The sequence below is a fragment of the Mustelus asterias genome, chromosome 8, assembly GCF_964213995.1.
Source record: "Mustelus asterias chromosome 8, sMusAst1.hap1.1, whole genome shotgun sequence".
Taxonomy (NCBI): Eukaryota; Metazoa; Chordata; class Chondrichthyes; order Carcharhiniformes; family Triakidae; genus Mustelus; species Mustelus asterias.
Window position 1 is genome coordinate 17,960,938 of NC_135808.1, and position 25,081 is coordinate 17,986,018.

The 25,081-nt window shown below is 53.2% G+C and overlaps 1 protein-coding gene across 2 annotated transcripts in view; it reads left to right on the forward strand.

Annotated features, from left to right (window-relative positions):
- The first annotated feature begins 11,439 nt into the window (after positions 1-11,439).
- The window catches only part of LOC144496888 (pre-mRNA-splicing factor ATP-dependent RNA helicase DHX16-like), a 38,760-nt gene continuing 25,118 nt past the window's right edge, over positions 11,440-25,081 (forward strand). The window contains exons 1-7 of one of the 2 annotated variants that reach the window (XM_078217483.1): positions 11,440-11,679; positions 12,531-12,735; positions 13,250-13,461; positions 15,727-15,898; positions 16,975-17,031; positions 20,406-20,660; positions 21,142-21,363. In XM_078217483.1, the coding sequence (XP_078073609.1) occupies positions 12,538-12,735; positions 13,250-13,461; positions 15,727-15,898; positions 16,975-17,031; positions 20,406-20,660; positions 21,142-21,363 (1,116 nt within the window). In that variant the 5' untranslated portion in view covers positions 11,440-11,679; positions 12,531-12,537. The remainder of the gene's footprint in view (positions 11,680-12,530; positions 12,736-13,249; positions 13,462-15,726; positions 15,899-16,974; positions 17,032-20,405; positions 20,661-21,141; positions 21,364-25,081) is intronic. The other variant, XM_078217481.1, reaches the window with a different exon arrangement.

The following is a 25,081-nucleotide window of genomic DNA, read 5'->3' on the forward strand; positions in this document are numbered from 1 at the left end:
ACTCAATTTACATGAATAATGGTTGGAATGCGAATACTTACAACTAATCAAGTCTTTAAGAAACAAAACAATGTGAGTGGAGAGAGCATCAAGACAGGCTAAAAAGATGTGTATTGTCTCCAGACAAGACAGCCAGTGAAACTCTGTGGGGGTTACAGATAGTGTGACATGAACCCAATATCCCGGTTGAGGCCGTCCTCGTGTGTGCGGAACTTGGCTATCAACCGGCCTCAACCGGGATATTGGGTTCATGTCACACTATCTGTAACCCCCACAGAGTTTCACTGGCTGTCTTGTCTGGAGACAATACACATCTTTTTAGCCTGTCTTGATGCTCTCTCCACTCACATTGTTTTGTTTCTTAAAGACTTGATTAGTTGTAAGTATTCGCATTCCAACCATTATTCATGTAAATTGAGTTTGTGTCTTTATATGCTCTGTTTGTGAACATAATTCCCACTCACCTGAAGAAAGGGCTTGCAGCTCCGAAAGCTTGTGTGGCTTTTGCTACCAAATAAACCTGTTGGACTTTAACCTGGTGTTGTTAAACTTCTTACTGTGTTTACCCCAGTCCAACGCCGGCATCTCCACATCAAGCTGTGATACAACCAGAAAGAATGCTTTCTTTCGTGCATGTGTAAAAGTTAGTCATCGTGGACATGGCAAATTTCTTCAGCCTTCTGAGAAGGTAGGTGATGAGGTCCCATAGGCAGAATTTGGGGAACTGGGAAAGAGATTTTTGAGAATCTCTGGATTAGTCCTGGCGCCATGTGTCGATAAGGATAGAAATAGGAGGATAGAGAGTGACTGGAGAGATAGTGCAGAAGGGAGGGTGATCGATTGCTGGTATGTTGATACTGGTTCACGGGGTGATGGGGCCTATGCAGGCTACACCTGAACAGAATGGAGGGGTAATGTCCTGGTAGTTTGCCAGTGCTGTAAGGGAGACATGATGGCGTAGTGGTAATATCACTGGACTGTAATCCCAAGGCCCAGACTAAAGCTATGGAGGGACACGGGTTCAAATCCCACCATGGCATAGAATTTAAATTCAATTAATTCATCTGGAATTTTAAAACTTGTCTCTGTGATGGTGACCATCGATTATTGTTTTAAAAAAAAAACATCTGGTTCACTAATGTCCCTTTAGGGAAGGAAATCTGCCGTCCTCACCAGGTCTGATCCAGACTCCCACAGGAATGTGGTTGACTCTTAACTGCCCCTCCGAAATGTCCTCGGTTCAAGAGGCAATTAGGGATCATAGAATCCTACAGTGCAGAAGGAGGCCATTCAGCCCATCGAGTCTGCACCAACCGCAATCCCACCCAGGCCCTATCCCCATAATGCCATGCAATTACCCTAGCTAGTCCCCCTGACACTAAGGGGCAACTTAGCACGGTCAATCCATCTAACCGGCACATCTCTGGACTGTGGGAGGAAAGTGGAGCACCCGGAGGAAACCCACACAGACACGGGGATAACGTGCAAACTCCGCACAGACAAGCCGGGAATCGAACCGGGGCCCCTGGCTCTGTGAGGCAGCAGTGCTAACCAATGTGCCACCCCGATGGGTGTCAAATGCTGGCCTACATCCCATGAGAGAGTAAAGGGTGGGATCTTTCTGGCCCTGGTCTATTGACCTGTGTTAAGGGAAATCTGGCCCTGCCAAGGGCAGGGCTGGGTGCCCCTGCACGAGGAGGAGCTCCTTTGCATTTGATTCAAAATCCCTCCTTGTTCCTCGGGCCCTTTCCTCAGTTGTCCCCTTCGGAACATTAGTGAGAGGGGGCCATTCAGCCACTCCCCAGCCTAGCCTGTCCTGCCATCGTATTAAATCCGGACTGATCAGTACTTTAATTCTATTTGCCTTCCATTCCGCCCTGGGTTCTGTATCCCTCAACACTCTCACCCAGAGGAAAATCTATCAATCTGTTTCGAATTGCTCAGTCGGCCCTCAGACTAGCAGCTTTTTTGGGAGGGGGAGGGGGGGCGGGGGGAGAGGTGTTTTTCTGACATCACCTCTGAACAACCTGGTGCTCATTTTAAAGTTGCCCCCTCCCCTTCTCCAGGACTCCCTCCCACCTCCCCAGCCCCCTCCGTGACCAGGGGAAATAGCTTCTCTCGACCTTTTTGGTAAATCAATTGAACTAAATCAAACAAACTCAGGGACAAAGCAAGAAGGGCAGCCTCCAAAAAGAAGGGAACCGCCCGAAACAAAAAAAAAGCAGAAAGGAAACTTAAAATGTCAAATCAAAACGTGGTTGAAGGGGCCAATGATACACCCCAGACCCTGCGGTGCCCAGCGGGCACGGAAGAAGTCGACGGTGCCCACGGACTCCGCATGCCCCCTCTGCAGAGACACCCTGGCTACGAACGTAGCCACGGTAGAGGGGCAGACAGTCGGGTCAAATGACCCCCTTCGGTGGCCTGCTGCCTGGAATTGTCAATAGCGCATCTGGCCAGGCCCAGGAGCAGGTTCACGAGGTGGTCCTCCATCTTCCACCTTCCATCCCCCCTCCCCCCCCCCACCCCCCCCCCACTCTGCACCGGGTGCCCGTAGATCAGCAGGTTGGGACTGAAATGCAAACAAAACATCAGTGAAGGTTTTTGAGGTATCTAAAAAGTGAGTGCAGCTTATAACATTGGACATAGACGTGGTCCACGGACTCCACAAGATCGCAAACGGGGTTTCTCGCTACCTAATTAAATAATCTCTTGATCCCCTCTAATCAAGACAACCAGAGACTGGATGGCCTGTTCCCGTGAATTAACCCTTTGAGCCCTCGTATCATTCTGGCTAAGTTGCGTTGCACGCTCTGCAAATCAGGCGTGTCTTTCCTGAGGTGTGGCACTCCATACAGGCCTAACCAGGGCTCTGCACAGTGCTTCCCTCTCTGTACATTCTTGTTATGACTTGACACTAAACAACACACTAGCCTGGATTTTATGACCTCGCTTGGGCGAGGCTCGGAACATCCCGTACAAGGCCAATGGAGAATTCCATTCTGCGAGCCTCGGGGTGGTAAAATTCCACTGTCTCCATCTCTTAAGACATTTTTTTCATCCTGATTCCCCCCATCCCCCCCGGTCTCAAATCTGTAGAGCTCCTGACCTTATATAGTTTTACAGTCTAGAAAGAATCCCATTGTATCTGTGCCGGTCATTGAACACTTGCTCCGTAGCCTTGTATGTTACAGCATTTCAAGTGCTCATCTAAATGCTTCTTAAATGTTGTGAGGGTTCCCGCCTCTACCACCCTTTCAGGCCGTGAGTTCCAGATTCCCACCACCCTCTGGTGAAAAAGTGTTTCCTCAAATCCCCTCGAAATCTCCTGCTCCGGACCTTAAATCTGTATCTCCTGGTTATTGACCTGGTTATTGGAGCAGCTTGGTGGGACAGTGGTTAACTTACTGCGCAAGGGACCTGGGTTCGATTCCCGGCTTGGGTCACTGTCTATGTGGAGTTTGCACGTTCTCCCCGTGTCTGCGTGGGTTTCCTCTGGTTTCTTCCCACAATCTGAAAGATGTGCGGGTTAGGTTGAATGCCCATGCTGAATTGTCCCTTAGTGACCGCGATCTAGCTAGGGTAAATGCATGGGTTTATGGGGATAGGGCCTGGGTGGGATTGTGGTCGGTACACTCTCGATGGGCCGAATGGCCTCTTTCTACACTAAAAAAAGAAGAAAGACCGCTCAACTAAAGGAAAAGTTTCTTCCTGTCCACCCTATCTATGTCCCTAATAAATCTGTACAGGTCCCCCCTCAGCCTTCTCTGCTCTGAGGAGACCAACCCCAGCCTAACCAGCCTCTCTTCATAGCTGAAACGCTCCAGCCCAGGCAACGTCCTGGTGAATCGCCTCTGCACCCTCTCCAGTGCAATCACATCCTTCCTATAGTGCGACGACCAGAACGGCACACAGGACTCTGGCAGTGGTCTAATGAGCGTTTTAGACAGTGTTTTATCTCCATGTAAGTCTCTACATTCCTCCTCTGAGCTACTAACCCAAGCTTGGCCTTGTCACTACAACCATTTTCTCTTGTCCAATTATGTTCAACCTTGTTTGTGTTGGCACCGGGTTTGCAGTGCTAACCGCTGGTTATCTGCTCCCAGCTACTTGCTCACTCCCTTACACTGGTGAATATTGCGCTGAAGTGTTGCCTTGTGGCGAGGTGCCCAGACATGTTGGATGGGGTCTAAACATTGCTGAAAGCTAGAGGCTCCACTCAGGAGGCAAGGTATCACACGGAAATTGAAACACCAAAACAGGCTCGACCAGTCAGCCCAAGGCACGTCTGTCCTCCACACTGGCAGCCGTCTTAATCCCACGAACCACCCCCTGTTCCCATGTTCCTTTTATTCTATTCTTACATGTTGGCATGATCTTAGCTTCAATCGTCAATACATAGCCTCATTGTGTGAAAGAATTTTATTCAAAGTCTTAGCTTGGTTTTTTTAAGCTCTTTCTTGGAATTCCAGCGAGACCGGCTAGGCCCGTGTTTATTGCCCATCCCTAATTGCCCCTTGAGAAGGTGGTGGTGAGTTGCTTTCTTAATCGCTGCAGTCCATATGGTGTAGGTACACCCACAGTGCTGTTAGGGAGGGAATTTCAGGATTTAATTTCATGTCTCCAGTTTGTACTGTGTGGGATACTGATCTGAGGTCGATACTGAGGCACATCACTGGGCCACAGTGGAACCTATAGGCTGGGATTGTCTTTTCCAGTGAGAGTGCTTCTTTACACTGCTTCAGGGAGGCAGTGGCGTAGTGATAAGTTGAAGTTTTTTTTGTATTATTTTGTGGGAAATGGGCGTCGCTGGCTGGCCAGTATTTATTGCCCATCCCTAGTTGCCCTTGGAGGGCAGTTGAGAGTCAGTCACATTGCTGTGGCTCTGGAGTCACATGTAGGCAATAAACGCTTGCTGAGCCACCAATGTCTGCACCCCATGAATGAAATAAAAAAAGCTTGACAAAATCAACAAATTGAGGGATAAATTAAACTGCAGCCCCGTGAAGAATACTGCATCAAGGTAAGCAGAACCTCAAAGGAAGCCTAAAAATTCAAAATAGCATGTGATTAACGAGGTCACCCCAGGCCCCCTGGTGCCCATCGGGTATGGAAGACCTCGATGGTGCCTGCAGACACCACCAGGGACACCCAGCAAGAGGGGCAAACAGTGGGGACGGGCGACAACCTCGGTCACCCTCTGAGTGGACCTATTGATGGCCAGCTTGACCTGGCACAGGAGCAGGCTTTTCCACTGAGTGTTTGTTGGCAAATTCCCAACCCGATGTGTGACGCGTCCACCCATTAACTTGAATGGTCAGCCAATCCCATACTGGTGTGGGGATTTTCCAGCCTCGCCGCTCTCCCATTGTGCGGCGGGAAGCCTTGAGCTGCTCGCTGTAGTGTCCAGCCCATGCCCCGCAATGAGGCTTCCTTCACTGTCTGCGTGGGTTTCCTCCGGGTGCTCCAGCTTCCTCCCACAATCCAAAGATGTGCGGGTTAGGTTGATTGGCCATGCTAAATTACCGCTAGTGTCAGGGAGATAGCAGGGTAAATATGTGGGGTTATGTGCATAGGGCCTGGGTGGGATTGTGGTCAGTGCAGACTCGATGGGCCCAATGGCCTCCTTCTGCACTGTAGGGATTCTATGATTCTAAAGCTCAATTGTAAGTGATTTTTTTACTGGGCTGCTTTGTTCCACTTCCATTTCACAAACCTTTTTGCCAGTTACCTTAAATCCGGTTCCATATCCTTCCACCACTGGGAACAGCTTCTAGGATCATAGGAACATAGGAATTAGGAGCGAGAATAGGTAATTCTGCCCTTCCAGCTTGCTCCGCCATTCTATATGATCATGGCTGATCTCCATCTCATCCTAACTCCACTTCCCTGCCTTTTCCCCATCGCCCTTTATCCCACATTTGATCAAATATTTATCCCTCTCAATACGAACGCATGTGACAATTTATTATTGTCACGTATTGGGATACAGTGAAAAGTATTGTTTCCTGCACACTATACAAAACATACTGTTCATAGAGTACATAGGGGAGAATGAAAGGAGAGGGTGCAGAATATAGTGAGACAGTCATAGCTAGGGTGTAAGGCGGGGGTGGCACAGCGGCCAGCACTGCTGCCCCACAGCGCCAGGGACCCAGGTTTGACTCCCAGCCAGTGCCACCGTCCGTGCAGAGTCCGCGCTCTTCCCCCACGTCTGCACGGCTGCCTCTAGGCGCTCCAGCTTCCTCCCACTGTCTGAGAGATGTGCATTAGGTGCACCGGCCAAGCCAAACTCTTTATCTACTCCCTCGAAAATTCAGCATGATTTTGAACACATCTATCGAATCTCCTTTCCACCTTCTCCAAGGAGAAGAGTCCCTATTTCGCCAATCCAACTATGTCACTGAAGTTCCTTACCCAGAAGCCATCCTGGTGTATCTTTTCCTCATCCTCTTTGATGATTTTACATGCCTTCCTCAAGTGTGGTGTCCAAAACTGGACAATACTCCAGCCTGAGGTTTGGAAAGGGTTCTAGTTCTTGCTGTAGCCGGTAAGTCCTAAATCACAACATAAAGGCCTGTTGGCATCAGTAACTTCCAAGCGATATATTAGACTCCATCGTGTTGATTTGATTTGATTTATTATTGTCACATGTATTAGCATACAGTGAAAAGTATTGTTTCTTGCGCGCTATACAGACAAAGCATACCGTTCATAGAGAAGGAAACGAGAGAGTGCAGAATGTAGTGTTACAGTCATATCTAGGGTGTAGAGAAAGATCATTAATGTGAGGTAGGTCCATTCAAAAGTCTGATGGCAGCAGGGAAGAAGCTGTTCTTGAGTCGGTTGGTACGTGACCTCAGACTTTAGTATCTTTTTCCCGACGGAAGAAGTTGGAAGAGAGAATGTCCGGGGTGCGTGGGGTCCTTAATTATGCTGGCCGCTTTTCCGAGGCAGTGGGAAGTGTAGACAGTGTCAATGGATGGGAGGCTGGTTTGCGTGATGGATTGGGCTACATTCACGACCTTTTGTAGTTTCTTGTGGTCTTGGGCAGAGCAGGAGTCATACTGAGCTGTGATACAACCAGAAAGAATGCTTTCTATGGTGCATCTGTAAAAGTTGGTGAGAGTCATAGCTGACATGCCAAATTTCCTTAGTCTTCTGAGAAAGTAGAGGTGTTGGTGGGCTTTCTTAACTATAGTGTCGGCATGGGGGGACCAGGACAGGTTGTTGGTGATCTTGACACCTAAAAACTTGAAGCTCTCGACCCTTTCCACTTTGTCCCTGTTGATGTAGACAAGGGCATGTTCTCCTCTACGCTTCCTGAAGTTGATGACAATCTCCTTCATTTGCTTGACATTGAGGGAGAGATTATTGTGTGTACCTAAGCAACCCTGAATGACAAACAGCTTGGATACTTGGCACTTAACTTGACAGGTAGCCTGTATTGAACCTGCTCTGGGAGTGTTTGATGGCACAATGAAGAGGGAGCTTTACACTGTATTGAAACCCCTACATCCCCAAGCTATGAAAGTTCCAAGGAGAAATGGGGAGAGAGCTTTTAAAAACTTATTAATATTGTTGTCTTTTTCCTTCATGGCCTCGCCCCTAGACTTTTAATTGTTCCATCATTGTGTCACTCTGACAGTTCCTTCACTGTCACTGGGTGAAAAATCCTGGAACTCTCTCCCTAACAGTGCGGGGGGAAGTACTGACACCACGGGGACGGGAGCGGTTCAAGAAAGCTGCTCACCACCACCTCAACAAGGGGTAATTAGGGTTGGGCAATAAATGCTGATCGCCCACATCCCATGAATAAATGTATAAAAGAATCACATTCCCTCAGCAATGTTCCTGGCCAGTGTCTGAACCCTGCCGCAAGGAACAACCGAGTCTATTGTCCTGATCAGTCACGGCTTTTAACATAACAAAAGCTTGAATGGGACAATGTGGAGAGTTTCACTCAGTATCCAACTCGCACTGTTCCCAAATGTGAAGAGAATACACTATGTTAAAATCCCACATCTGCACGCATCCTTGTCCAGACTTTCCATCAACGAACCTAAGTCCCCTCCACAAAGGGAAATATATAAAACTTGTCCACTGCAGTGGCATCCTCTGCAACACCTGCATCGCCATCCCTGGTGAGAGGCAGGAACTGCAAGCTTACAATCGAATTGTCGAATGGTCACAGCACAGGAAGAGGCAATTCAGCCCACTGTGTCCATGCTGCTGACCCTCTGAATGAGCCATTCACCGAGTGCCACTCCCCTGCCGTTTCTCCCGGCACCGCACGTTCTTCCTTTTCAGATAGTAATTCAATTCCCCTTTTAATTGCCTCGATTAAATCTGCCTCCACCACGCTCTGTCAGACAGCGCATTCCTGATTTTAACCACTCGATGCATGAAAAGGTTTTTCTTCTTCTTTCACTCAGTAGCTAATTAGCTAACAAGTCTTTTGCTAATTACCATCCTCCAATTCTCGATCCCTCCACCAATGGGAACGGTTTCTCTGGATCTACTCTTGTCCTGATCCCTCATGATTTTGAACCGTAGGATCCCTATAGTGCTGAAGGAGGCCTTTTGGCCCATCAAGTCTGCACTGACTCTCTGACAGAGCATCTTACCCAGGACCAACCATTCCCCCTCATTCTATCCCGTAAACCCGTACATTTACCAGGGCTAATTCACTAAACTTACACATCTTAGGACACTAAGGGTCAATTTAGCATGGCCAATCCACCAAACCTGCACACTTCAGACTGTGGGAGGAAACTGGAGCACCCGGAGGAAACCCACGCAGACATGGGGAGAATGTGCAAACTCTACACAGACAGTCACCCGAGGCCGGAATCAAACCCGGGTCCCTGGCATCGTGAGGCAGCAGTGCCGCCATGCAGCGAGATCAAACATTTTCATCAAAATTCCTTTCAACCTTCTCTTCTCCCAGGAGAACAGGCCCTATTTCTCTAAGCTATCCACGTAACTGAAGTTCCTCATCCTTGTAGATGCCACAGTGGCACAGTGGTTAGCACTGCTGCCTCACAGCGCCAGGAACCTGGGTTCATTCCTGGCTTGGGTCACTGTCTGTGCGGAGTTTGCACGTTCTCCCCGTGTCTGCATGGGTTTCATCCGGGTGCTCCGGTTTCCTCCCACTGTGTGAAAGCCGTGCTGGTTCGGTGCATTGGCCATGCTAAATTCTCCGTCAGTGTACCCGAACAGGCGCCGGAGTGTGGCGACTAGGGGATTTTCACAGTAACTTCATTGCAGTGTTAATGTAAGCCTACGAATAAATAAACTTTAGCATCTAGCAGGAGAGAAACAGAGTTAATTTTTCGAGTCCATAGACCCTTTGTGGGAGGGAGAATGTGTTGGAGCAAAAGAAACTACTACAAAAGGTAGCAACTTTAAGGACAAACAACAGATGGCCTGGTGTGAGGGGGGTGTTCTGCATTGAGGCAATACATGTAAGGAATATTTAAAAAAAGAGGGCTTAAGATAGAGGGGAAACATCACAGTCTGAAGTTGTCAAACTCAACATTGAGTCCCCAGGACTGCAAGGTGCCCACTCGGAAGATGAGATGCTGTTCCCCCAGCTTGCGTTGGCTTCACTGGAGCATCGCAGCAGGCCAAGGGTGGACATGGGGGCCTGAGAGCAAGATGCTGAGTTAAAATGCATGCAGGTTGGGGTCATGCTTGCGGACTGAGTGAAGCTGTTTCTCAAAGCGGTGTCTCAGTGTGCACTTAATCTCCCCAATGTAGAGGAGGCGGCATTGGGAGCAGCGAATACTGTGGACCAAACAGATGGAAGGGCAGATGAAATCTGCTGAACCTGAAAGGAGTGTTTGGGGCATTGAGTGGTGAGGAAGTAAAGGGGCAGGAGTTGCACCTTCTGCGATTGCTGGGGAAGGTGCGGTGGGAAGGGGATGGGGATTTGGGGGTGACGGAGGAGAGTGTCATAGAGGGAGCAGTCCCTGCGGCATGCCGACGGGGGTGCCGAGAGAAGAGGATTTATTTAGTGGTGGCATCATGCTGGAGCTAGCGGGATCGCTCTTGTGTTTGGTTGGAGATGGTCACCGCCTGCCATTTGTGTGGCACAAATCCCCCCGTGGCCTAAGGGTGTGGGGGGCGCTGTGGCTGGAGGCTGCACACATTCCTCACGAACATCTCACCAAGGCCATCCCCACACCCCCACTTCTTGCCTTCAAACAACCGCACAACCTCAAACAGACCATTGTCCGCAGCAAACTACCCAGCCTTCAGGAGAACAGTGACCACGATGCCACACAACCCTGCCACAGCAACCTCTGCAAGATGTGCCGGATCATCGACACGGATGCCATCATCTCACGTGAGAACACCATCCACCAGGTACACGGTACATACACTTGCAACTCAGCCAACGTTGTCTACCTGATACGCTGCAGGAAAGGATGGCCCGAGGCATGGTACATTGGGGAAACCATGCAGACGCTACGACAACAAATGAATGAACACCGCTCGACAATCACCAGGCAGGAGTGTTCTCTTCCTGTTGCATTTGAAATGTTCCTATTTTGCTACCAAATAAACCTGTTGGACTTTAACCTGGTGTTGTTAAACTTCTTACTGTGTTTACCCCAGTCCAACGCCGGCATCTCCACATGAGGGGAACACTTCAGCAGTCACGGGCATTCAGCCTCTGATATTCGGGTAAGCGTTCTCCAAGGCGGCCTTCACAACACACGACAGCGCAGAGTCGCTAAGCAGAGACTGATAGCCAAGTTCCGCACACATGAGGACTTCCTCAACCGGGATCTTGGGTTCATGTCACACTGTCTGTAACCCCCACAACTTGCCTGGACTTGCAAATTCTCACTAACTGTCCTGGCTGGAGACAATACACATCTCTTTAACCTGTGCTTAACGCTCTCTCCACTCACATTGTCTGTACCTTGAAGACTTGATTACCTGTAAAGATTCGCATTCCAACCATTATTTTGTAAATTGAGTTTGTGTCTTTGTGCCCTGTTTGTGAACAGAACTCCCACTCACCTGATGAAGGAGCAGCGCTCCGAAAGCTAGTGGCTTCTGCTACCAAATAAACCTGGTGTTGTGAGACTTCTTACTGTGTTCCCAGCCCAACACCGGCATCTCCACATCACATTCCTCCCTCACAGGGAGGGCGCTGTGATTCGGAGGCTGCGCACATCCCTCCCAGGCAGAGAGGGCGCTGTGGTTCGGACGCTGCACACACTACTCCCGGAGGGAGGGGGCGCTGTGGTCGGCGTTTGCGCACATCCCTCCCAGGCGGAGAGGGCGCTGTGGTTCAGAGGCTGCGCACACCCATCCCGGACGGAAGGGGCGCTGTGAGCAGACTCAATCAAGCACGCGCGCTCTTTGACCGGAGCGCAAGTGGCGGGGAGGGGGCTGAGGTTGTATTTCCGGGGTCAGGGCTGCGGGGGGGGGGCCACGGGTGCGGTTGCTGGGGGTAACGCCAGCGGCCTAGCGGGCCCTGTGGAGCCAGTTGGTGGTCAGAGCGGTCCGCCCAGCACCCCCATTGGGAGAGCCCTCTGTGCCGCCTCCAGTGGTTGTTTCTTCCCCCTGGAGTCTGTCCCAGTGCCGTCTCTCTGGTACCCAGCCCTGTCCACAGGTCGTCATCACCCCCCTGCTTTCTGATCTGATCTTCTGTCTATGTGGGTGCGATTTTAGAGTTTATTTATTGGCAGAGCTCAAAGTTTATTTATTAGTGTCGTAAGGAGGCTTACATTAACACTGCAATGAAGTTACTGTGAAATTCCCCAAGTCGCCACACTCCGGTGCCTGTCCGGGTCAATGCACCCTAACCAGCACGTCCTTCAGACTGTGGGAGAATGTGCAAACTCCCCACAGACAGTGACCCAAGCTGGGGAATCTTTGATTTATTATTGTCACATGTATTAACAAACAGCAAAAAGTATTGTTTCTTGCGCTGTACGGACAAAGTATACCATTCATAGAGAAGGCAACGAGAGAGTGCAGAATGTTACAGTCATAGCTAGGGTGTAGAGAAAGATCAGTTTAATGCGAGGTAAGTCCATTCAAAAGTCTGACAGCAGCAGGGAAGAAGCTGTTCTTGAGTCAGTTGGACGTGAGCTCAGACTTTTGTATCTTTTTCCCGACGGAAGAAGGTGGAAGAGAGAATGTCTGGGGTGCGTGGGGTCCTTAATTATGCTGGCTGCTTTTCCGCGGCAGTGGGAAATGTAGACAGAGTCAATGGATGGGAGGCTGGTTTGAGTGATGGATTGGGCTACATACACGACCTTTTGTAGTTTTTTACGGTCTTGGGCAGTGCAGGAGCCGGGGGGGGGGGCATCCAGAACAAGTTGTTGGCGATCTGGACACCTAAAAACTTGAAGCTTTCGACCATTTGTACTTTGTTCCCGTTGATGTAGATAGGGGCCTGTCCTTCCTGAAGTCGATGACAATGCTGTGAGGCAGCAGTGCTAACCACTGTGCCACCCTTGTGTGTGTGTGTGTGTATTTGAGTATTGCACCTTTTCTCTCTACAGCATCGCCATGGGTTCTTTGGAGAAGTGGGTGAACGACCAGCTTCACCAGCTGTTGGGACTGAGCGACAAGTATGTGGCGCAGTTCCTGATTGGCACTGCCCGGCGCAGCAGCAGCGCGCCCGACTTCATCCGCCGCCTGGAGGAGACGGGAACCATCGACATCACGCAGGAGGTGCGGCAGTTCTCCAGCGAGCTGTGGATGAAGGTGAGGGGTGGGGTTTGGTAAGGAAGCCTGGTGGCATATTTGGCCAGGGATTCGTGGCTGGGCACTGCCAGGGGTACTGTGGGCGATGAGAGATGTGAGGTATTGGGTTTCCCCATTGGGTCGTTTCCTATCCAACAGCACAGAAGGAGGCCATTTGGCCCACCAAGTCTGTACCGACTCTCCAAAAGAACATTTTACCCAGGCCCTTCTCCATTCTATCTCCATAATTATGCACATTTACCATAGCTAATCCCCCTAACCTACAAATCTTTGAAAACTAAGGGGCAACTTAACATGGCCAATCCATCTAACCTGCACATCTTTGGACTGTGGGAGGAAACCCATGCAGACAGGGTGAGAACGTGCAAACTCCACACAGACAGTGACCCGAGGCCGGAATTGAACCCACTGTGAGGCAGCAGTGCTACCCACTGTGCTACCATGTTGTGTTCCATTGGTTTATTGATGACCTTGTGTGCTGACTTTGACCTTTCCCGTGTCTTCCCTTGACAAGATCCCTCGGGCGCAGCCGGTTGAGAAGGCGTCACGCGCTGTCGAGCGAGAGGCCCTCGCCATCCAGCAGAAGAATCGGACCTACCTGCTGCTGGAGGACAGTGACGAGAGTGAACCTGAGGAGCAGCAGAGTCAGCACAAGGGTAAAAGGAAACGGAAACACATCCGGAAGAAGAGGGCAGCGTCATCAGAGAGCGACTCTGACGACAAAAAGTATGTTTCTGCAGTGAGAGGAGGGTGTGGGTGTGAGTGTGCACATGGAGGAAATCTTTATTGCGGGAATGGGGAGGAGATAATCTGACACAGTGCCCCTGTGACTGGGGCACGGGCAGGGGACAGTCTGGCGAACAGTGTGTACCATCTATAAGATGCACTGCAAGAACTCACCAGGGCTCCTTAGGCAGCACCTTCCAAACCCACGACCACTACCGTCTGGAAGGACAAGGGTAGCAGATACCTGGGAACACCACCACCTGGAGGTTCCCCTCCAAGCCACTCAGCATCCTGACATGGAAACATATCGGCCATTCCTTTGCTGTCGCTGGGTCAAATTCCTGGCACTTTCTCCCTAAGAGCACAGTGGGTGTACCTACACCTCAGCGACTGCAACAGTTTAAGAAGGCGGCTCAGTGCCACTTTCTCAAGGGCAATAAATGCTGACTAGCCTGCAATGCCCACATCCCATAAATGATTTTTTAAAAAAATGGTTAGGGGTGCAAGAAATGGTCTGACAGTGTGTGGAGGGTGTCAGTAGATAGTCTGTGTGGGGTCAGGGGACGGTCTGACAGTGGTTGTCAGGGGCTGTTTTGGCAGTGTGTGGGGGGGGGTGCCAGTAGACAGTCTGACTGTGTGTGGGGTCAGCGGACAGTGACAGTGTGGGAGTTGTCAGGGAGCGGTCTGTTAGTGTGTGGGGTCAGTAGACGGTCTGACGGCGCATGTGGGGACAGGGGACAGTCTGATGTTGCGTGTGGGGTCAGGGGACAGTCTGTCGGTGCGTGTGGGGTCGGGACAGTCTGACATTGCGTGTGGGGTCAGGGGACAGTCTGACGATGCGTGTGGGGCCAGGGGGCAGTCTGTTGGTGCGTGTGGGGTCGGGACAGTCTGTCGGTGCGTGTGGGGTCAGGGGACAGTCTGACATTGCGTGTGGGGTCAGGGGACAGTCTGACGATGCGTGTGGGGTCGGGACAGTCTGACATTGCGTGTGGGGCCAGGGGACAGTCTGACGATGCGTGTGGGGTCAGGGGGCAGTCTGTCAGTGCGAGTGGGGCCAGGGGGCAGTCTGTCAGTGCGTGTGGGGCCAGGGGGCAGTCTGTCGGTGCGTGTGGGGTCAGGGGACAGTCTGTCAGTGCGAGTGGGGCCAGGGGGCAGTCTGTCGGTGCGTGTGGGGTCAGGGGACAGTCTGTCAGTGCGAGTGGGGTCAGGGGGCAGTCTGTCAGTGCGAGTGGGGTCAGGGGGCAGTCTGTCAGTGCGAGTGGGGTCAGGGGGCAGTCTGTCGGTGCGAGTGGGGTCAGGGGACAGTCTGTCGGTGCGTGTGGGGTCAGGGGACAGTCTGTCGGTGCGTGTGGGGTCAGGGGACAGTCTGTCGGTGCGAGTGGGGTCAGGGGACAGTCTGTCGGTGCGTGTGGGGTCAGGGGACAGTCTGTCGGTGCGTGTGGGGTCAGGGGACAGTCTGTCGGTGCGTGTGGGGCCAGGGGACAGTCTGTCGGTGCGTGTGGGGTCAGGGGACAGTCTGTCGGTGCGTGTGGGGCCAGGGGACAGTCTGACGATGCGTGTGGGGTCAGGGGACAGTCTGACGATGCGTGTGGGGTCAGGGGACAGTCTGTCGGTGCGTGTGGGGCCAGGGGGCAGTCTGTCGGTGCGTGTGGGGTCAGGGGACAGTCTGTCAGTGCGTGTGGGGTCAGGGGACAGTCTGACGATGCGTGTGGGGCCAGGGGACAGTCTGTCGGTGCGTGTGGGGTCGGGACAGTCTGTCGGTGCGTGTGGGGTCAGGGGACAGTCTGACGATGCGTGTGGGGCCAGGGGGCAGTCTGTCGGTGCGTGTGGGGTCAGGGGACAGTCTGTCGGTGCGTGTGGGGTCAGGGGACAGTCTGTCAGTGCGAGTGGGGTCAGGGGACAGTCTGTCGGTGCGTGTGGGGCCAGGGGGCAGTCTGTCAGTGCGAGTGGGGCCAGGGGGCAGTCTGTCGGTGCGTGTGGGGTCGGGACAGTCTGTCGGTGCGTGTGGGGTCAGGGGACAGTCTGTCAGTGCGTGTGGGGTCAGGGGACAGTCTGTCAGTGCGAGTGGGGTCAGGGGACAGTCTGTCAGTGCGAGTGGGGTCAGGGGACAGTCTGTCAGTGCGAGTGGGGTCAGGGGACAGTGTCATACGTCGTGGTAGCAGAGTGGAGTGGTAGGGGACAGACGGCCAATCTGGATCCAGCCTGATACATTGGGGTGCACGGTGTGTGTGGGGCACAAAACCCAATGATTACCCTTATCGTCAGGAAAACGCCCCTGTCGCCACAGGAGCAATCCGGATCTGAAGAAGAAGAAGAATGGGAGAAAGAGGAGAAGGATCGCTTGAAAGATCTGGAAGAGCGGGATGCTTTCGCTGAACGTATCAAACAACGTGACAAGGACAAGACCCGGAACATCCTGGAGCGTTCTGACAAAAAGGTAGGAACACATTCAGAGAAACAGGGGAATGTAGGAACAGAGGTAGGCCATTCAGTCTCACCACCCTACTCCAACCTTAAACCATGGCAGATTGTTATTTCTTATCTACTGGCCTGTGCTGGGGGATAAACCCGGTGAGGGGGAGGGTGAGAGATACTGCACAATAAGATTTGATTCTCAAATTGTCTTGCCATTTATTGTCTTAAATCCGCTACTGGCCTCGATTAGATTCCAGTCTGTAACTCACTCCCGGTATCCATTATTCTATATATAAACCATCTGAACCCCTCGATTAGATTCCAGTCTGTAACTCACTCCCAGGTATCCATTATTCTATATATAAACCATCTGAACCCCTCGATTAGATTCCAGTCTGTAACTCACTCCCAGATATCCATTATTCTATATATAAACCATCTGAACCCCTCGATTAGATTCCAGTCTGTAACTCACTCCCAGGTATCCATTATTCTATATATAAACCATCTGAACCCCTCGATTAGATTCCAGTCTGTAACTCACTCCCAGGTATCCATTATTCTATATATAAACCATCTGAACCCCTCGATTAGATTCCAGTCTGTAACTCACTCCCAGATATCCATTATTCTATATATAAACCATCTGAACCCCTCGATTAGATTCCAGTCTGTAACTAACTCCCAGGTATCCATTATTCTATATATAAACCATCTGAACCCCTCGATTAGATTCCAGTCTGTAACTCACTCCCAGGTATCCATTATTCTATATATAAACCATCTGAACCCCTCGATTAGATTCCAGTCTGTAACTCACTCCCAGATATCCATTATTCTATATATAAACCATCTGAACCCCTCGATTAGATTCCAGTCTGTAACTCACTCCCAGGTATCCATTATTCTCTGAGTGTTTAAACTTGGTTTATATTTTGAACAATGAATACCTGGTATTGAGTGAAAGAATGTAATCTAATTGATAGGTTTGCATGGTTTATGTATCGATGTCGGCCATTTGCATGTGGGATGGAGTGTCTGTATGGATAGGCGAAGAAGGATTTCCTTGGGTACTGATGGATTTTACTTTTGTCGCAGGCCTACGAAGAAGCTCAGAAACGGCTGAAGATAGGAGAGGAGGATCGAAGAGCAATGGTACGACAAATGGTGGAGTTGCCTCAGTCAGGAAGCTGGAGAGCATTGTCTCTGCACCTGGTTTAGTGCACAGTTACTCTTGTTGCACGCTGTCATTGTGTAACAGCGTCGGAAAGAATGTGTGACCTCTGTCGCCCATTCCCACTGTAATTCAGGTGTTGCGCAAAGTTCTGTGGCGGGTCTCTGCTGTCGGTGGGGAAATAGGTCCTCGGTCACGTGCCAAGTAAGGGAGTGGGAACGGGCTGTCTCGGCTGGCCAGTCGCTGGCCAGTCACTGACCACCCGTCTCTGCACCCTGGGTTCATCTCCCTAAAGACAAGCTGCAGCTGGAGACCTGCCCTGTCTGATAGCTGCAGGGGGCTCAGTAATGAGATAAACATTAAGAACCACTGCCCGAGGTACAAAGCTGCTATCAATTCACATCAAGAGGATGGCTGTATGGGGTGTGTGCACCCAAGGAAAATTGTTTGGCAGAGAAACAGATAGTTTCATTCTGTACCTAACCCTGTGCTGTACCTGTCCTGGGAGTGTTTGATGGGGACAGTGTAGAGGGAGCTTTACTCTGTATCTAACCCTGTGCTGTACCTGTCCTGGGAGTGTTTGATGGGGACAGTGCAGAGGGAGCTTTACTCTGTATCTAACCCCGTGCTGTACCTCTCCTGGGAATGTTTGATAAGGGCAGTGTAGAAGGAGATTTACCTCTAACCCAAACTTCAAATGACCCAATAGAATGCAACGGATTTCCTGTAGAGAGAGCTCCGTTTTCTACTGTACTTGTCCTGCTTGCATTTAATTGGACCTTGTATCTAATTTATTCAGACCCCTTGATACTGTCAGTAGATGCCTGAAATGGAGTAATGTTCCATACTCTAGTTTCGGCTTCACTGGTAGGCACAAGATGAGTTTTAACAACACCAGGTTAAAGTCCAACAGGTTTATTTGGTAGCAAATACCATCGATGCCCAGAACAGCAGGAAAATGGTAACCCAAGCTGTGGGAAAAGCCAGCTAAACAGGTCCTCCTTGGACTGCCATGGTGTGCCTGTGCGTGTGCACGCGCCAGTGCGTACGCGTATCTGCACGCGTGAGTGCCAGCGCATGCCAGTGTGTGAGTGCCTGTGCGGGCTGGTGTGTGTGAGTGCCTGTGCGTGCTGGTGTGTGTGAGTGCCTGTGCGTGCTGGTGTGTGTGAGTGCCTGTGCGTGCTGGTGTGTGCTGGTGCCTGTGCGTGCTGGTGTCTGTGCGTGCTGGTGCCTGTGCGTGCTGGTGCCTGTGCGTGCTGGTGCCTGTGCGTGCTGGTGCCTGTGCGTGCTGGTGCCTGTGCGTGCTGGTGCCTGTGCGTGCTGGTGCCTGTGCGTGCTGGTGCCTGTGCGTGCTGGTGCCTGTGCGTGCTGGTGCCTGTGCGTGCTGGTGCCTGTGCGTGCTGGTGCCTGTGCGTGCTGGTGCCTGTGCGTGCTGGTGCCTGTGCGTGCTGGTGCCTGTGCGTGCTGGTGCCTGTGCGTGCTGGTGCCTGTGCGTGCTGGTGCCTGTGCGTGCTGGTGCCTGTGCGTGCTGGTGCCTGTGCGTGCTGGTGCCTGTGCGTGCTGGTGCCTGTGCGTGCTGGTGCCTGTGCGTGCTGGTGCCTGTGCGTGCTGGTGCCTGTGCGTGCTGGTGCCTGTGCGTGCTGGTGCCTGTGCGTGCTGGTGCCTGTGCGTGCTGGTGCCTGTGCGTGCTGGTGCCTGTGCGTGCTGGTGCCTGTGCGTGCTGGTGCCTGTGCGTGCTGGTGCCTGTGCGTGCTGGTGCCTGTGCGTGCCTGTGCGTGCTGGTGTGTGTGAGTGCCTGTGCGTGCTGGTGTGTGTGAGTGCCTGTGCGTGCTGGTGTGTGTGAGTGCCTGTGCGTGCTGGTGTGTGCGAGTGCCTGTGCGTGCTGGTGTGTGCGAGTGCCTGTGCGGCTGGTGTGCGCGAGTGCCTGTGCGTGCTGGTGTGCGCGAGTGCCTGTGCGTGCTGGTGTGCGCGAGTGCCTGTGCGTGCTGGTGTGCGCGAGTGCCTGTGCGGCTGGTGTGCGCGAGTGCCTGTGCGTGCCGGTGTGCGCGAGTGCCTGTGCGGCTGGTGTGCGCGAGTGCCTGTGCGTGCCGGTGTGCGCGAGTGCCTGTGCGTGCCGGTGTGCGCGAGTGCCTGTGCGTGCCGGTGTGCGCGAGTGCCTGTGCGTGCCGGTGTGCGCGAGTGCCTGTGCGTGCCGGTGTGCGCGAGTGCCTGTGCGTGCCGGTGTGCGCGAGTGCCTGTGCGTGCCGGTGTGCGCGAGTGCCTGTGCGTGCCGGTGTGCGCGAGTGCCTGTGCGTGCTGGTGTGTGTGAGTGCCTGTGCGTGCTGGTGTGTGTGAGTGCCTGTGCGTGCTGGTGTGTGCGAGTGCCTGTGCGTGCTGGTGTGTGCGAGTGCCTGTGCGTGCTGGTGTGTGCGAGTGCCTGTGCGGCTGGTGTGCGCGAGTGCCTGTGCGTGCTGGTGTGCGCGAGTGCCTGTGCGTGCTGGTGTGCGCGAGTGCCTGTGCGTGCTGGTGTGCGCGAGTGCCTGTGCGGCTGGTGTGCGCGAGTGCCTGTGCGTGCCGGTGTGCGCGAGTGCCTGTGCGGCTGGTGTGCGCGAGTGCCTGTGCGTGCCGGTGTGCGCGAGTGCCTGTGCGTGCCGGTGTGCGCGAGTGCCTGTGCGTGCCGGTGTGCGCGAGTGCCTGTGCGTGCCGGTGTGCGCGAGTGCCTGTGCGTGCCGGTGTGCGCGAGTGCCTGTGCGTGCCGGTGTGCGCGAGTGCCTGTGCGTGCCGGTGTGCGCGAGTGCCTGTGCGTGCCGGTGTGCGCGAGTGCCTGTGCGTGCCGGTGTGCGCGAGTGCCTGTGCGTGCCGGTGTGCGCGAGTGCCTGTGCGTGCCGGTGTGCGCGAGTGCCTGTGCGTGCCGGTGTGCGCGAGTGCCTGTGCGTGCCGGTGTGCGCGAGTGCCTGTGCGTGCCGGTGTGCGCGAGTGCCTGTGCGTGCCGGTGTGCGCGAGTGCCTGTGCGTGCCGGTGTGCGCGAGTGCCTGTGCGTGCCGGTGTGCGCGAGTGCCTGTGCGTGCCGGTGTGCGCGAGTGCCTGTGCGTGCCGGTGTGCGCGAGTGCCTGTGCGTGCCGGTGTGCGCGAGTGCCTGTGCGTGCCGGTGTGCGCGCGGGTGCCTGTGCGCGCGGGTGCCTGTGCGCGCGGGTGCCTGTGCGCGCGGGTGCCTGTGCGCGCGGGTGCCTGTGCGCGCGGGTGCCTGTGCGCGCGGGTGCTGGTGTGCGTGTTGCTGTGCGTGAGTGCCTGTGTGTGTTGCTGGACTGGCTGTAAAGCTGTGTGCTGTTCAGCAAATCAAGTCTCTGATCAATATTTCTAATGCCCTTCCCCCTAGATCCCGGAGTTGCGCAAGAAGTCCCGCTGGGAATACTTGGGCAAACGGGAACAAGAGAAGCTGGAGGACCTGGAGGCGGAAATCGTGGACGAAGAGTACTTGTTCTCCCCGACTGACCTCAGCGCCCGGGAGATGCAGCAGCTGGACTACAAAAAGAAAGTGCGCGACCTGGCCCGGGAGTACAAGGCAGCCGGAGAACAGGAGAAGCAGGAACAGAGCAACCGCTACTACATGCCGGAGGAGTCCCGCAACAAGGTAGGTACGGGCCAGCAGAGTGTGGGAGGGCTGACACACAGCGGAACTACTGGTGGCACATGTACGGTAAAGTGTTCTGGGCAACGTGTTTGATGTCATTGCGTAGGGAGCGTGCACGGTGTTGCGTCCTTCCGTCCCCTTCCCGGGAGCGCGCATGGTGTCCCATCCCCCAGGGAGTGTACAAGGTGCCACAATACATCTGTGAGAGTCGTGGGGTTGGTGACCTGGATTATGTCTGTAAGTCTTGGGGCAGAAGCTGAATTTTGGCTTTCCGGCCCTGAGTTTGCTGCTCGCTGTCAAGTTGTCCTCAGACTTATTCTCCCTGAACTGACTCATGACTGTTTATAAATCAGTCGCTTTCCCTCTGTCATGTTTGACAGTCGTTCGTTTTTCACCCTTTTGTCGCCTCTTTGCTCCGACCCTCTGTCCCCTATCACAGCTTCACTTGTTCAATGGTCTTTCTTTTCTTTTATTTTGAAAGAAAGTTCCGGATCGCTACGAGGAGCCCAAGGCGGATGACAAGCATGCCCCGCGGGATGAGCAGAAACGCTGGGAGGAGGAGCACATGGACGCGGCACTGCTGAAGTTCGGGGCCCGGGACGCCAGGGAGCGTAACAAGCAGAAGGAGTACGAGTTTGTGCTGGAGGAGGATGAGATGATTGACTTTGTCACCACTGTGACCATGCAGGGGACCGTGCCCAAGGTAGGGCAGCAAGTGCTGGTGCCCACAGCGGCAGCAGTTAAAAATAATTCTTTCACAGGATGTGGGCATTGCTGGCTGAGCCCTAATTGCCCATTCAGAAGATGGTGGTGAGCTGCCTTGAGCCACGGTGTAGGTATACCCACAGTGCTGTTAGGGACCTCCAGAATTTTGACCCAGCGACACTGGAGGAACGGACGATATATTTCCAAGTCAGGATGGTGAGTGGCTTCGAGAGATAGGCAGCACCGAAACAAGCCCTTCGGCCCAACTTGGCCGACCAAGCTCCCTAAACGGAACCAGTCCCATTTGTCTGCGTTTGGCCCATATCCCTCTAAACCTTTCCCATCCATGTACCTGTCCAAATCTCTTTCAAATGTTGTAATTATACCCGCCTCTACCACCTCCCCTGGCGGCTCATTCCATACACGGACCACCCTTTGCGTGAAAAAGTTGCCCCTCAGGTCCCTTTTAAATCTTTCCTCTTCCACCTGAACCCTATGCCCTGTGGTTTTGGACCCCCCTTTCCTGGGCTATTCTGGCTTTTCACCTGATCTTACGTCCCTCATGATTTAGAAACCTGTTTAAGGTCACCCCTCATCCTCCTCGATGCAAGGTGAGTGGGAGGAGGCCTGTGTGGAGCATAAACCGTTGCACGGACCATTTGGGATTAATGGCCTGTTTCGGTGGTCGAAGTCACAGGTTTGGTAGGTGCTGTCGGAGGAGCCCTTGGTGAGTTACCCTCGTGGTCATGTCACTGGACTGGTGATCCTGAGGCTCGGACTAATGCCGCAGAGACATGACTTCAGATCCCACCACAGCAACTGGGGAAATGTAAATTCAATTAATAAATCTGGAATAAGATTCTCCTCTTGTCACGAAACTACTGATTGCCATGAAAACCCATCGGCTCCACAAAGCCCTTCGGGGAGGGAACTCTGCCAACCTTACCTGGCCGGAGGGTACATGTCACCCCAGACTCTCAGCAGTGCGGTCAACGCTTAACACCTCTTTGAAACTTGGCCTAGCAAGGCCATGTTAGTGCTGCAATCCTGTCGTAATGAGGTGCAAGATCTCGCTGTAAGTGAGAGCAACTGGGAGAAGGGGAAGGACATTATTCTAAAGTACGGATGAGAACCGGTTCATTGTGTAGTGTGAGGGAAGGAAACGGGAGTCTGTGCCTATGTTCTCTAGGCTTTGTGGATGAACTTACGTTGAGAAAAGTCTGAATCCAGATTCCTTCTTTCCTCGGTGAGTTAGCATCAAATTTATAACCGGTTACTTGGTCGGAGGCAACTCCCCACAGGGGGAATTAGGGATAGGTAACAAACGCTGGCCTTGTCAGCAAAGCTCGGATCTCAAGGGCAATGTTTTTTTTAAAAAGTCCGTCATCCACCATCATTTATCAAACGCACAGGATTTAACAGCACCGAAACATTGCACCCAAATTGTCTGCTACTGTTTATGCTCCACACGGACCTCCCCCACACCCACCTTGCATCATCTCAGTCAACATAACCTTTATGAGGGTGGCACAGTGGTTAGCGCTGCTGCATCACCTCTTTGGGATGGGTCTTTTTCTAAATGGAGGTCGGTCACCAGTGGTGTGCCCCAGGGATCTGTTCTGGGACCCTTGCTGTTTGTCATTTTCATAAATGACCTGGATGAGGAAGCGGAGGGATGGGTTGGTAAGTTTGCCGACGACACGAAGGTTGGTGGGGTTGTGGATAGTCTGGAGGGATGTAATAGGATGCAAGACTGGGCGGAGAAGTGGCAGATGGTCTTCAACCCAGATAAATGCGTCCTGGTCCATTTTGGTAGGTCAAATGGGATGAAGGAGTACAATATAAAGGGAAAGACTCTTAGTATTGTAGAGGATCAGAAGGACCTTGGGGTCCGGGTCCATAAGACTCTGAAATCAGCCCCGCAGGTGGAGGAGGTGGTTAAGAAGGCGTATGGTGTGCTGGCCTTTATCAATCGAGGGATTGAGTTTAGGAGTCCGGGGATAATGATGCAGCTATATAAGACCCTCGTCAGACCCCACTTGGAGTACTGTGCTCAGTTCTGGTCGCCTCACTATAGGAAGGATGTGGAAAAGATTGAAAGGGTGCAGAGGAGATTTACAAGGATGTTGCCTGGATTGAGTGGCATGTCTTATGAGGATAGGCTGAGGGAGCTCGGTCTTTTCTCCTTGGAGAGACGAAGGATGAGAGGAGACCTAATAGAGGTGTATAAGATGTTGAGGGGCATAGATCGGGTGGACTCTGAGAGGCTTTTTCCCAGGGTGGAAATGTCTGCTACGAGAGGACACAGGTTTAGGGTGCTGGGGGGTAGGTACAGGGGAGATGTTAGGGGTAAGTTTTTCACACAGAGGGTGGTGGGCGAGTGGAATCGGCTGCCGTCAGTGGTGGTGGAGGCGAACTCAATAGGGTCTTTTAAGAGACTCCTGGATGAGTACATGGAGCGTAATAGGATGGAGGGTTATAGGTAGGTGTAGAAGGTAGGGATGTGTTCGGCACAACTTGTGGGCCGAAGGGCCTGTTTGTGCTGTAGTTTTTCTATGTTTCTATCACAGCGCCAGGGACCATAGTTCGATTCCCAGCTTGGGTCGCTGTCTGTGCGGAGTTTGCGTGGGTTTCCTCCGGGTGCTCCAGTTTCCTCCCACAGTCTGAAAGACGTGCTGGTGAGGTGAATTGGCCACGCTAAATTCTCCCTCAGTGTACCCGAACAGGCGCCGGAGTGTGGCGACTAGGGGATTTTCACAGTAACTTCATTGCAGTGTTAATGTAAGCCTACTCGTGGCACGAATAAATAAACTTAAAAAAAACTTAAAACTTATTCCCTTCTCCCTCTCATGTTTATCTGACTTCCCTTTTAGCGTGAACCTGGAGATCTCGGACGGTTGTCGGGGCTGGGAATGGTGGGGGCTGGGGATGCTGGGGGCCGTTGGTGGTGGGGGCCGTTGGTGGTGGGGGCCGTTGGTGGTGGGGGCCGTTGGTGGTGGGGGCCGTTGGTGGTGGGGGCCGTTGGTGGTGGGGGCCGTTGGTGGTGGGGGCCGTTGGTGGTGGGGGCCGGGGATGGTGGGGGCCGGGGATGGTGGGGGCCGTTGGTGGTGGGGGACGTTGGTGGTGGGGGCCGGGGATGGTGGGGGCCGGGGATGGTGGGGGACGTTGGTGGTGGGGGCCGGGGATGGTGGGGGCCGGGGATGGTGGGGGCCGGGGATGGTGGGGGCCGGGGATGGTGGGGGCCGGGGATGGTGGGGGCCGTTGGTGGTGGGGGCCGTTGGTGGTGGGGGCCGTTGGTGGTGGGGGCCGTTGGTGGTGGGGGCCGGGGATGGTGGGGGCCGGGGATGGTGGGGGCCGGGGATGGTGGGGGCCGGGGATGGTGGGGGCCGGGGATGGTGGGGGCCGGGGATGGTGGGGGCCGGGGATGGTGGGGGCTGGGGATGGTGGGGGCCGTTGGTGGTGGGGTAATGAGAAGAAATGGAAGGATGTGAGCACAAGAGTGAGAATTTTAAGGTTCAGACATTTGGGGTGGGATTTTATAGCATCGCTCATCCCGAAACTCTAAAATCCCGACTGAGGTCAATGGACCTTCCCATTATCCGCCCTTCGCCCCCTCCGATTCCCGTGGCAGGCGGGGCGATCAAGTTCCAGCCAATGTGACCAGAGGCCAAGTTAATGGGCGGCACAGTGGTTAGCGCTGCTGCCTCTCAGCGCCA